General features: G+C 37.2%; 2 protein-coding genes across 15 annotated transcripts in view; one reads left to right on the top strand and one right to left on the bottom strand.

Moving 5' to 3' along the window:
* LOC123520286 (vesicle-associated membrane protein 2-like) overlaps window positions 1-7,070 on the bottom strand; it is a 30,131-nt gene extending 23,061 nt beyond the window's left edge. For 3 of the 13 annotated variants that reach the window (XM_045282461.1, XM_045282457.1, XM_045282459.1), the window contains exons 1-3: window positions 6,915-7,006; window positions 6,022-6,061; window positions 2,185-2,338 (exon numbers count right to left, since the gene is read on the bottom strand). In XM_045282461.1, the coding sequence (XP_045138396.1) occupies window positions 2,185-2,338; window positions 6,022-6,029 (162 nt within the window). In that variant the 5' untranslated portion in view covers window positions 6,030-6,061; window positions 6,915-7,006. Of the gene's footprint in view, window positions 1-1,045; window positions 1,125-2,184; window positions 2,339-6,021; window positions 6,062-6,693; window positions 6,846-6,914 lie in introns of those variants that run through there. The other 10 variants (XR_006679220.1, XM_045282460.1, XM_045282451.1 and 7 more) reach the window with 8 other exon arrangements.
* The window catches only part of LOC123520285 (60S ribosomal protein L22-like), a 40,948-nt gene extending 28,589 nt beyond the window's left edge, over window positions 1-12,359 (top strand). For both annotated transcript variants that reach the window (XM_045282448.1, XM_045282449.1), the window contains 4 exons: window positions 7,457-7,549; window positions 10,956-11,129; window positions 11,368-11,489; window positions 12,182-12,359. In XM_045282448.1, coding sequence (XP_045138383.1) covers window positions 7,457-7,549; window positions 10,956-11,129; window positions 11,368-11,489; window positions 12,182-12,335 — 543 coding nt within the window. In that variant the 3' untranslated portion in view covers window positions 12,336-12,359. The remainder of the gene's footprint in view (window positions 1-7,456; window positions 7,550-10,955; window positions 11,130-11,367; window positions 11,490-12,181) is intronic.
* Window positions 12,360-12,820: the final 461 nt, after the last annotated feature.

The following is a 12,820-nucleotide window of genomic DNA, read 5'->3' as shown; positions in this document are numbered from 1 at the left end:
GTCTTGTCATACAACAGAAACATTTGGCATGGGTCCTAACCCGTCTTTTTTAAAACTATAACTTGTCACATAATTGCTTGACTTTACAAGTGAAAGCAGTATGGTATGTATCCGACAGTTTCTATAAGAATAAGGCAAGCTACACTCCCAAGAGACCCACATGGCAAGCAGTAGGACACCACACTCTGGAAATCAACAAATTCCTGGACTAGTGCTGGGCTCTGTTATTAAAAATATCCAGACCTGATCTTGTTCAGAATTCTGTAACATTTACTTTCCATGAATTATATAGCCAGTTATCTGTAAGCTACAATGGTGCAGCAGCAGAATATGCAGTACACAGGAGGTCCACAAGTTCCTGTCAAATGGTTTTTTCAACTGCTTGAGTTTTAATATAATTATAGTTGCATTCATTGCTGTCATGTGTCTATTCAACATCTCTGCTGCCACAGTCTGCTGCTGGTTAATGGTTTCGTAACACATTAAAACTAATTTATGTAATTTGTCAGAGTGGTCACAAAGTGATTTGGTGAGGCACCTTGGCATTTTTTTAATGATGCAATTCACTTTGATCCAGTCAATATTTTCTGGTGAAGAGTCCATGGCTACCACAACACATTAGAATGTTATGATCTCTGTTCCACCTCCTCTTCATGTCTTTCCTAGTCTCATCCTAGTTACAATATCTAGTTAATATCTTTTTTTTTTTTCTCCTGATATTTAATAGCTGAATACATCTTTATCTACTAAAAATAATTCAAACTTACACATCACATAACAAACAGTTTGCAAAATGCCATATCATCACTTGATTTATTTTTCAAATCCTAATTTTGTTTGACCATTGAGTCATCTGGCCAGGGCCCAGCACTATCCTAGATATTTCAATTTTCTAAACCCAGTGTTCATCAAACAAAAAATGTGTTGTGATGGAAAATTAGTAAGAAGCCAGTACGCTAGAGATCAACGCCACTTACAGGCCAGGATAAGACATGCGATGCACAACCGTTAGGTAAGCAGACGACCCACCACCCTAAACCCTCACCTGCACGGTCATCTAGTTCTGAGAGTTTCTGATCACGTTCCAAAACTCTCTCCACGTTGACTCGCATTATTCCAACAACCTGTTTAGTTAAACAAATGCATGCAGAGCAAAGTAATTTATCATAAAATGTGAAAAATTCAAACAAACTTTCCAGTATTAGGTCTTATCTACCAATTTTACATTATCCTGGTAAGCCTTCCAATATGTACATGGAATTCTTTAATTCAGTTCCATGACACCTCAAGTCTCCTGCTTCCTAACATAAGGCACAATGAAATGGAACAAAATAAGTTAAAGAACTAAGGTTTCACTCTATTTATGTATGTACGTGTTGTGTGTGTGTGTGTGTGTGTGTGTGTGTGTGTGTGTGTGTGTGTGTGTGTGTGTATACATACATACATGTACACACACATACATATATATATATATATATATATATATATATATATATATATATATATATATATATATATATATATATATATATATATATATAGACCATTCTGAATGCATGTACTATTAAAGTCGACAGTGAGGCGTGCATTATTCTTTTTATAAAGTGTATTTTGTCTTTTCTGCCCAAGGGTGCGTTCATCAGGTTTTAGCTGGTAGAGTAGTGACGTCTCAAGGAAATGGACTTCGGTTCACTACTCTACCAGCTAAAACCTGACAAACGCACCCTTGTGCGGAAAATACACGATACACTTTATAAAAGAATAATGCACGCCTCGCTGTTGACTTTAACAGTACATGCATTCAGAATGGTCTACTCCCGAAATATATATATATATATATATATATATATATATATATATATATATACACACACACACACACACACACACACACACACGTTTCACCCCTTCTATTACAACAGGTTAAATGTCTCTGGTCCAAGTTGGGTTTCAGAGACTTTTACTGGTTTGTATCTTTTACTAACTTACCATTCCATCAAAGTTGTAAGTACTACCATACCTACTTAAAAATACAAAAACATTAATCAAAGATGTTGCAACATTAATCTAACACCACAAGTATCCTCACACATCTTGCCACAATTTAAAAATAGACATACTTTTAAGAGTACACCAAAATGCTTGTTTTGTAAAATTTATGTTGCATAATGCAAGACTTCATACCTCATCGACTTGCGCTTGCGTTTGCTGCATTCGTTTCTGTGCAGCCACCTGCTGTGGCCCACGGGGACCACCAACGATTTCACCATTTTCGCCTGTGGGTGCATCACCCCCAGGGGCAGCCCCTCCTGCTGCAGACGCACCTCCTTCAGTTGACCTGTAACCATAAATGACGTTTCCAACTTAAAATCACAAATATAGCAAATCATAGCAGAATGCGATGATACTAGAGGATGTAAAAAAAGGAAAATGGAGTGTTACAGTACTTGAAGGAAAGGGAGAATGAGAAGGATAAATAAAATGTTCAAATAAAAATTTGTGGAAATGAAGAAGAGGATTTAGCCAACATTATTCCTGAAAGGTTTCATAATCAATGGTGAGTAAACTGATTATTTGTAACACAGTTCTATATAGATTTAGTAGATCAGAGCTGCTACAATAATGCATCTTTATTATGTATGAGCTCAGATGTGTTTTTGTTGCATACAAATAAAGATGATCACAGTGACATGTATGGAAGCAGTAGAGCAAGCAGTAACTTTTGTCTGTCAGCATGCATGCTATTACCATTATTTTGACTTTGCGTCACACTCATTTATGTGACACATTCACATGCTCATTTGCTTTTTTTAAATTAAAACTTAAATTGAGCAGAGTGCAAGCATCAAATTGTGTTGACTTGGAAATTCAGCAATTAAATCCTTGATATGATGCAGCAGACCTACGGCAGTAAAGTAAAGAGCCAGGTGAACCATTCTGAATGCTACTTGCACTTTCGACAGAGATGAAACATCAATGCAAGTTGACATGAGTTTAAGAAAATCCTCTATGATCACAAGCCCTGAAATTCCTGTAAAAACTTATTTTTCATCAGGATCTTTTACAAGGAAATCACATGGAATGAAGACATTTGTCTTCACAGCTACAATAAATTTTGTTACTTGCATCCCAGCTACACTTTTTTCACGTACATGAAACAGTGTACAATATTTCTTTATGGATAACTGTGTGGGTAACAATCATCAGCTGGTAACTGTCTCGGGGCATTGGTGTGAGCTGAACACCTTTGGGAAATCCTATTGAAAATTGATGACCCATAAATCACAACAGCTGATTATGAAGATGGCTGACCATCAATGCCACATTCCTCATCCAAGATTTTTTTTCACCTAATAAGGAAGATTCACTAATGCTGAATTTTGAAAGACATAGACAGAACTACACAAACTTTTTGTATGACAAGTGATCAGGATTCCTTTCTTTGCTACTCCTTAAAAAAAAAAAAAAAAAAAAAAAAATAATAATAATAATAATAAATAAATAAATAAAAAAAAAAACAATAATAATAAAAAAATCAGTAAAAATTTCCAGCTGACATTTAAAGACATGACCATCAGCAACCATTCATCACAATCTGTCAGCACCCAGCTGTGGGATGTGTGGCTGCAGCAAGATAAAAATCCAGATAAACATTGAAAGCACTGTGGCTTGTGAAATCACTGGACTGAAATGCCTAGGATTTATGACTATGGTACTTCAGAGATAGAATCCTTTAATTGTCTATAACTCCTAGAGGATATTTTTCAAAGATTTTGATCCAATAATGTGATGTATATTTAGCTAAAAATATGGCAAATTCAGCTGGAAAATGTGTGGTTCAATGTTCTTCCTGGTACAAGTTTTGACCTTATATGTACTTGGCTACAAGATCCACTTAAAGGGATTACTGCTTCTCAGTAGTAAGCTTGGCAAATACAACAACTGTTAGATTTCTTATGTATTGGTGTCATTTATAATACATATTGCTAATTCTATCTGCAAAGTTAATACAGCACTCCCTCCTGACAGAGACAGAGATTGGCAAACACTGCAATCAGTTCTGTACAAGACAAGCAATAGGGATGTTATGGCAGTAGAGTATGGAAGTATCTAGTATATCAAAGTAAACCAGTACATAGATCAGTGGGAAGAACATAATAATAAAAGAAAGAAAGAATAAAGAAAACAAATAATGAATACAATGTGATAAATGATAAATGAAAAATAAACCAAATGAAAAAAAAAAAAAAATCATGATAATCATAAGAATAGTGGTAAAATAATAGTGACTACAATATCAATAATAATAATAATAATAATAATAATAATAATAAAATAATAATAACAAAGCAACAAAAAAAAAAAAAAAAAAAAAAAAAAAAAAAACTAATTTCAAGCAAATTTTTTTTTGTTTTTCACAACCCCAAGCAACAGTGTTACTTATTATCTCAGGGTTCTTGTAAAACCAATGGAAAAGCATGATAGGCATTAAGAGGAAATCAGTATTACTGAATTTTGTGAAGATGATGGGTTAAATCAATATCCATTACCCGTATCACTGTAGTCTAAGACTGATTCTAAGATTTGAGGAAATCTAAGGAAGAGAGAGATGTACGTTGGCAACACACTGGATAAAATTTCATGAGAATGAGCTGGAGCTGTGACACTTTGCTGGCAGCATGCCTTCATCTTGAGATCTTACCAGTTATTTAATTTACTTTACCAGGAAGAAGACATGAGAATAATGAGCAAACTAGGACAAACATAGTGTCAGCCTTAGAGCATTAGTGGCTTCAAGGTAGAATGGCTATGAATCAATGCCCTCCCCACCCTTGAATCAAGTTTGGACAGCTGGCACACAGCTCACCCAGCGGTTCCTTCTTTTCAGTTACTCAATAGATGTGTGGATATCACAATGGGCTTGTCCTGTGGTGAGTGATGTCATCTATCACAGGCTCAAAGACCAGTGGGATAAATAAGTATCAAGTAGCTATATCATATTGAAAACCTACAGCATCTACATGAACTTATTTTATAATTTACATTTTTTTTCTTATGTCCTGGCCCATAGCTTCTGTGCAGGCATGAGCAATGGAGAGCATGAATCAGTGATCTCAACTGAGGAAGACATGAATGCCTATATGGATGGCAAAAAAGTAATTTTTGTATAAACATGCCTCCAACTCAAGACATAAGGTTTACCTCAAACTCAAAACAAAAAGTTAAGCTGTACAGCACTTGTCAAACTGGAGTTCAGTGTGAGGGCAAAGGTGAATGTGCTCCCACTGAAATTTTTCGGCTCAAGCAGGTACTCAAAGACGTGCATCCTTGCTCTTATACAGTTGCGCAGCTATGGGAAGGCGGACGTCCAGGGCGGCATTTTTGGGTGGCAACACTTTTGGTCCTACAACTGGCAGTTTTACGTTATTAGGCCTGTGTGTGCTATTGACTTAGGCCCAAGCCTTCTTGATACACACAGGTCCTGATACATCCATCTTCAATAAAACAGCTAATTTGGTATAATATAATTTGGCATTGTAATACTGTATTACTTCTAGGGAGCGCAGCAAACTTGAAAGCTGTGGGCTGCCCCGGCTGGCAAAAACATTAGCTACATCACTGTTCTCCTTTCACCCTAGTCAAGTGGTGACTTTCACTATTTTGAATTTTGGATAAGCATATGGTTCTTTCAGACAATACTTTGCCTTTGTAAGAATGTCACAACATCACAAGGTATGGCATAAATTTACTTGTTGGATGAAATTGCAAATTATTTTAAACAGATTTTTAAGGTGGAGGAGGAAAGTATAACTCAAATGACCACAATATCAACTGATGTGCATTTAAATATAAGAGCAAAAAAATTTTCTTTAACCTTTAAGATACCAATTATAAAGGCCTGCTCAATATCATCTATAAAATCAAGGCATGTACTCGTTCCATCAGTACAAGAAACAAAAGTAGTCTCAGAAAAGCACCAGAAAGTAGATGCACATGACTAGTGTGTTAGGAACTACTCACTCTGACATTATGGAAGACTGTAGTCGTACTGGCCAAGGAGCTGGAGTATGTAGTGAGCTCAAGTTAGCTTACTGAAGGATGATGGTGATACAATTCAGTCCTTACACCATAACAGACTGTGGTATCTATTATTACAGAATTATGCCCATCTCACTCTGCCAAACAAATATATATATTATGCAACACTGTACACTTCACTGTCAAATGTATTATTACCACCACTATTATTTTTTTTTTTTACACAAAATGAATGAAGAAGTTGCATTTGATAGATGACCTGAAATTTATTAAGTGTGGAGAAAATTGTAAAGTTAATGAAATCTACATCAGAAGTGTATGATTTAAACAGAGAAAAAAAGTCATCTGCATCAGTGAGACAGACGTGATTCTGTACAAGTATTTCCAGGGATTGAACGAAAAATTCTACTCTAGTATCTGTGACAGTGTGGGTGGTGAGGGCACTGGCGATGCTGGAAGAGGGCGTGAACACCAACACCCGTGACCTTCAGTACCAGTCAAAGTGGTGGCAATACAAATATGTACAAAATATCAACAAGGATAATGCTTGTAGCCTTCTTGTCACACGCCCTGGCCCTCCCTCACCACATTTGCCACAATTACCCGCACCACCACCACCACACCAAGGTTCAGGCCACACCCCTAGCTCCTCACATGTCTGGCTGCCGGAGGAGAGGCTGTTGGTGAGGTGAAGTGCGGCAGATTTTGACAGTTGTTTGGAGCCTCGGGTGAGGGCGATCGATGGCTCACACACCACTCCTCATATTGCAACCTTCCCTCACTCACACCCCTCTCCTGCCCCTGTACCTCACGCCACACCATTCACCAATCATTCATTGACACCAATAATTAAAGGGATGTGGATATTTACTTACATTTCCCGTAGAAGTGAGCTCTAAATTAAATATCTAAACAAAAATGGAGGCCTCTGCTGACGTCTGCGCACTGCCGCGCTCTCGCCCTTCTGCGCCCACTCATTGGTCCTCGCTCCTCTTGTCAATAACTTATAGACTTTGCCCAAACTATGCCCTATATCATGTACTTATATCATTTACAAGTATAAAAAAATACAAGTATGAATATGATAAGTCAATCAGCTGACCCACTTCATGCATTCAGTAAATGGTACCTGGAAATCCATACCCATAAAGTTACCATCACCTGATTTTTGATTACAGAAAAATACATACCAATAAATGCAAAGTATTTAATTTGAAAGTATCCAATTATAAGAATATAAATTAATTACTATGAATAATGGATTAGGGTACATATCTTTATATGGCTGCTCTTATATGCGTAATTTGTAGTAAAGCTTTAAAACACAATTATAAACATAGAAAAGTATACAAAAAATATTTTTGACAAGAAATAATATTTTACTTTGATAAATAAAGAGGTAATAATATAATTTCAGATGACGAAACAATGGTGTGGATCGGGTGGTGTTGGCGAGGCGGCGGACGGTGGTCGGTCTTTCCCTCAGGAACGCGGAGCAGCCATGACTGCGGTACGTGACTCCTCCACTTTTGTCGTGTTTTATTTAGGAAAATGCCTTCAAATTCAAAGATATAGCATTAGAGCATAGATAGTAAGTGATAATGTGTACCGGGAGTGCGTGTGGTGCATTTAGCTGTGCGTTATTGATTAGTTAAGGGCCACGTGGCTGCAATGTGGTAGGGACGAGTGTCGTTATTATTACTTACTGTGGTTCCTATTGTGCTTATTCCTAACTACCAGCGCTGCTTCTGTTATTACCCATAGATCTGTGGGAGTGAGCTTGCTGCGAGTTTTGGTGATGGGCAATGCTGGGTCTGATGGTGTGGTTTTGTGGTGTAACGTGGGTGACTGGTTCATATTACGTTTCCTAAGGCTTGAGTTATTTAGTCCCATTATTTACTTCGTAGCTAGCCATTTTTCCATATTTATTTCGCTTACTATTTGGCGATATTATTCAGCGTCAGAAACTTTTGTGGGGATTTAAATAGTGAAGATTGGCCATTACTCTGACCACCGTAGACCTTTCGTAATGTAAATATAATCGTCTAATCGTGCGCTAAACTCAAAATAAAAATGCGTCCCAGTACTGAAGGGGCTTGAGTTGTTGGTAGTCTCTTTATTAAGTAGTTCACCATTTCAGTACCATGACGCGTTTCCATATTTATTCTGCTTACCCTGGCGATTTTACAGCTTCAGAAACTTGTGTGATGATTAATATAGTGGAGACGCCACCATAGATCCTTCCTAATGTCAATAAAACGGTCTGATCATACCCAGAACTGAACGTAAAAACGCGTCATGTTACTGAAGGGGTTAAATAAAGAAGCTTGTTTCGGGGAGTGGTGATGGACTGTGTGTGTGTTTCTCACGTGAGGTTAGGATATAGAATCGAGCTTGTGGGTGAGTTTTAGTGTTTTCAGAAAATAGTATTGTGCGTTTTGGTGTTTATCATTATTTTGAACTATTTATTTATTGTGTTCCTGTTTTATTTTTGTGCTTATATTATGTGTTGAGTGATCAGCTTTTGATTTCACTACTGAGACTACACTGTTCAGGGTTTGAATGTGGGCCAGTAAGGGGTGTTTGAGGAGCCAAGGGTCACTGTAGGCATTGTTGAGTTCGGGCAAGTCTTGTGTTAGAAGCTGGGGTGTGTGTAGGAGTTATTGAAATACATGGTGGTGTAGGGAAAAAAAAGAAGTACTTCATCTATTAAACCTTACCTGTTATATTTGCTAGACTTTCTTGCTGTTCTTGTATTTATTCACAAAATTGTGTATATTTTTATTTTTTTCATGCATAAACTTGATGGTTTAGAAAAAGTTAATGCTTTATCTTCTAAATCTTACCAATTATATTTCCTAGACTTGTTTGCCAATCATGGTTTAGTATTTGTTGACTTTAGTGTATGTATTGATTTTAAATTTTTTTTTTCATGCATATTGTTGACAACTTACAGTACCTTTAAGATTTTGTCCTTGAGTCAGGGTGTGGCCAGCCAGGATGGGTCAGCCAACACTGGTCACACACATTGGGATATTGGTTGCCACTTATAATGGTTTCCTGCTTTTTATATATATTTTTAATTGTTAGGCAAATTATTAACATCACCCTCTTTTATCTTAAGTTGAAAGATGCTTATATTCAAGTTGTACAATGATATCTGGAATGAAGTTGGGTAATTGTGTGGCGAGGTTCTCACCCTTGATGCTTCTTCACTATGCTGCTTCACTTTCTGCTGAGCATAGCTTCAACATTAGCAGTGGCTGGAGGCTTGTGAGCTGACCTCTGTGAGAAGTTTCCTCTGAATTCTGGCTTGGGGAAATGTATGGATCATGAGGAAGTGTAGCCTTAAATAATTCACGCATTATTTTTAGACAAGAGACTTGCTATGCTGCTGCTGATTATGATAGCATGTAGAATTATAAGTTAAATAAGGACGAAGTCTCAGTGGCTTTAGTGACAAAAATCACTGCTCCCTATTTTTTATTATTGTGAATTAATTGATTTTTTTTTTCTCCGGTCATTCAATAGAAACACTTAATGGTGTGTGTTGCATACATTACGAAAGTGTAAATACTTGTGTAGTGGCAAACATTAGTGATGCTGGTGTCCTCATTCCCTGGTGCAGTGAATGTCCAGACTCAACTCAAACTTAGGTTAAAGTCATGGTTTCTAATGGTAATGGGTGTGTCCCATTGATTTCTGTCCCATGGCAAGGCCTTGGCTGGAATTATAGACATTTATAGATTTTCTTGAGAAATTCTCTCTCTCTCTCTCTCTCTCTCTCTCTCTCTCTCTCTCTCTCTCTCTCTCTCTCTCTCTGGTGGCTATTTGTTTATTTATTTATTTCCCTTTTGGTTCCTGTTGTTTGAAACAATTACATGACTTCATGACTGACTGAAGAACTGTTAAACCAATGATGAATGAATGATTATGAGTAAGGGAGATGGGCAGGAGTGTGGGCTGAACTGCACAAGTCTTAACGGACTGGACCATAAAGTAACTTGGCCAATTTTGCTTTGGCTTGTTTCTCACAACATTATATGTACATTAAATCAGCTGCATTTTGTATCCAAATAGTCTAAAGTGTGTCTTTTGGAATTTGCCGAAGAACCTCCCATTTGTTTGATTTTTTCCTTTACTTTGGAAGAAATTAATTTCTTTGCTGACTCCATTCATAATATTTTAACCATAAAACACTGAAACATGGGGTTATTGGATAGAGGTGGACAAGACCAGAGATTGAACACATCGTACAGACCAGGATTAGCATTACAGTCAGTTCTGCTTGGCATGATTGTGGGGTCACTTGTTACAAACTAGTGCACCTATTACTTTGCTGCTGTATCCACCACAAAAAAGTCACAAAATCACTACCTGGATGACACTACAGTTTTCACATCTACCTACAGAGTGTTGCCACATGTTTCAGTAGTTATTTTTGCACAGCTTTTCTGTGGTTGGTACAGTAGGAAGGTAAGCTTGCAGTTTGTGATGACTGGCTTGCCTTGATCATCACAAATGGTGCGAACTGTATTAATAGGACCTATGGCCCCTCATGGTCTATCCTACTTAAGATTGTATGTACTTTTTCCTACCACATTAGCTGTACTGTGTGTGTGTGTGTGTGTGTGTGTGTGTGTGTGTGTGTGTTTTGTGCACATTTAGGAGACCCTTTTGTGGTGATATTGATCTGGTGGATCATGGAGAATATTTTCATCAAAGTATCAATAGCTTTATATGAATGTAACCGGATTATTATTTTTTTTTTGTAGCTTTCCACATGATGTTTATCCCTTAACTAAGGCAGTGGCAATGCTGACTAACTCATCACCCATTATACTGATGATGGTTAACCAGTCAGTAGGATACTTGGAAGTGATAAGCATTTTAATCAGGCTTCTCTTTTGTTTCAGGCCAAACCCCCAGCAAAGCGGCCTCAGGCCAAGAGCAGCAAGAAACCTCAAGTGCCTGCCAAGAAAGGCAAGGGAGTGAAGGGCAAAGGCCGCAAAGGCAAGAAGCTGCAGCTGAAATTCCACATCGACTGTCGCCAGCCTGTTGAGGATGGCATCATGAATGCTGCCGACTTTGTATGTTTCCTCTGAAAATAAATTGATCTCTTGAAAATTAAGTTCTACTTGTGTAACTTGAGTTTTGATATCAAACATAAAATTCTTGGTCATATCAATCTATTTATATTTGTAAGAGAATTCAGGAAATTATACAGGTAAGGACAAATTGTTCTAATAACTACTGCAGTTAGGGTGACCTTCCCTAACTGAGTACTAGTAGGGTGAACTCCCCTACAGTACTCTTCTCATTCCGTAGGAGACGTTCCTGCAGCAGCGGATCAAAGTGAATGGCAAGACCAACAACTTCTCCAATCAGGTGACCCTGGAGAGGAACAAGCACAAGATTACCCTGAATGCTGATATTCCATTCTCCAAGAGGTGTGTAGAATTTTTCTTTGATATTTATATTTATGACCAGCTTTAAGATACTCGTCATGACCAGATTTCCAAAGCTTGCCTGTGTGAATTCAGATTCTTAATAAGACCCTTCAATACTGGGACACATTTTTACCTTGAGTTTTGGGTACAATTAGACCATTTTATTTACATTAGGAAGGGTCTACGGAGGTCAGAAGATTAATGGCCAATCTTCTCTATTTGAATTTCCGACATGAGTTTTTTAAAGCTGTATATAATCACCCATTAGTAAGCAGAATGAATATGAAAAGGCATCATGGTACTGAAGGGATTAATATCCCCATTGTGTGAAGTTTTGATTGTCTTGGCCTGACATGAACTACCTCATTCTTGTAATTGATATTTTCTTGCTCACATACATATTTCACATCCAGTCAGTGTTTTCATCAAGCTTCAACAGTACCACTACCAGAAAAGAGTTACTTAAAACCTGAACATGAACACTACACTGATCTCATGAGATTCGTGGAATTTATTAAGTTTAAAATTCTGATTACTGGGTTGAAAGTGTAAAAGGCATACCAGTTCCTAGTGTTTATACAAACTACCATCTCCAGTGCCTTCAAAGGATACATCTGCTTGTATTAAGCAAAATATAATCTTATAAGTTGAGCAAGACTGCAACAGGAATGTAAATGATGATTTTTCAACAGATACCTGAAATACCTTACAAAGAAGTACCTCAAGAAGAACAATCTTCGTGACTGGCTGAGAGTGGTGGCTCCTCCCACAGCCAAGGACATGTATGAGCTGAGATACTTCCAGATCAACAATGAAGAAGATGATGATGATGATGGGGATGATTAATTTTTAATACATTCATCTGAATAATGTTGAAATTTTATTCTACCTTTCAAGTGTGTGATGTATGAGTTGGCGTGTTATGGATGACAGTCCGGTGACTGAACGACGGAACAAGATGTTGGGGTGCAAGAAGAGCAGTGAAGGAGAAAGATGTCTAGCATTCAGGAATAAGACTATTTCTGATGTAACTGACAAATGGAAAGTTTGATATGGGTACTTGACAGAATTTATGTGTGGAGTATAAGTATCTTGTATGTCATGTTACTGCAATAACTACTGGATCTTTTTCTTCACTAAGGGAAATAATAGCTATGACCAACAAGATTAATTTGAAAATCTATATATATTCATATATTTATATTTTAAATTTAAAGATATAGAACATTAGATAATAAAGTATAGAATTTAGATTTTATCAAACTAATTTTTGTACCAGTGAAGACCAATTGCATAAAGGTAACTAACCATCTTTTATGTGGGTGATTGTA

Source organism: Portunus trituberculatus, chromosome 46 (assembly GCF_017591435.1).
Source record: "Portunus trituberculatus isolate SZX2019 chromosome 46, ASM1759143v1, whole genome shotgun sequence".
In the NCBI taxonomy this organism is placed as follows: Eukaryota; Metazoa; Arthropoda; class Malacostraca; order Decapoda; family Portunidae; genus Portunus; species Portunus trituberculatus.
The sequence above is the reverse complement of the archived record's forward strand: the minus strand, read 5'-3'. Positions and strand labels throughout refer to the sequence as shown.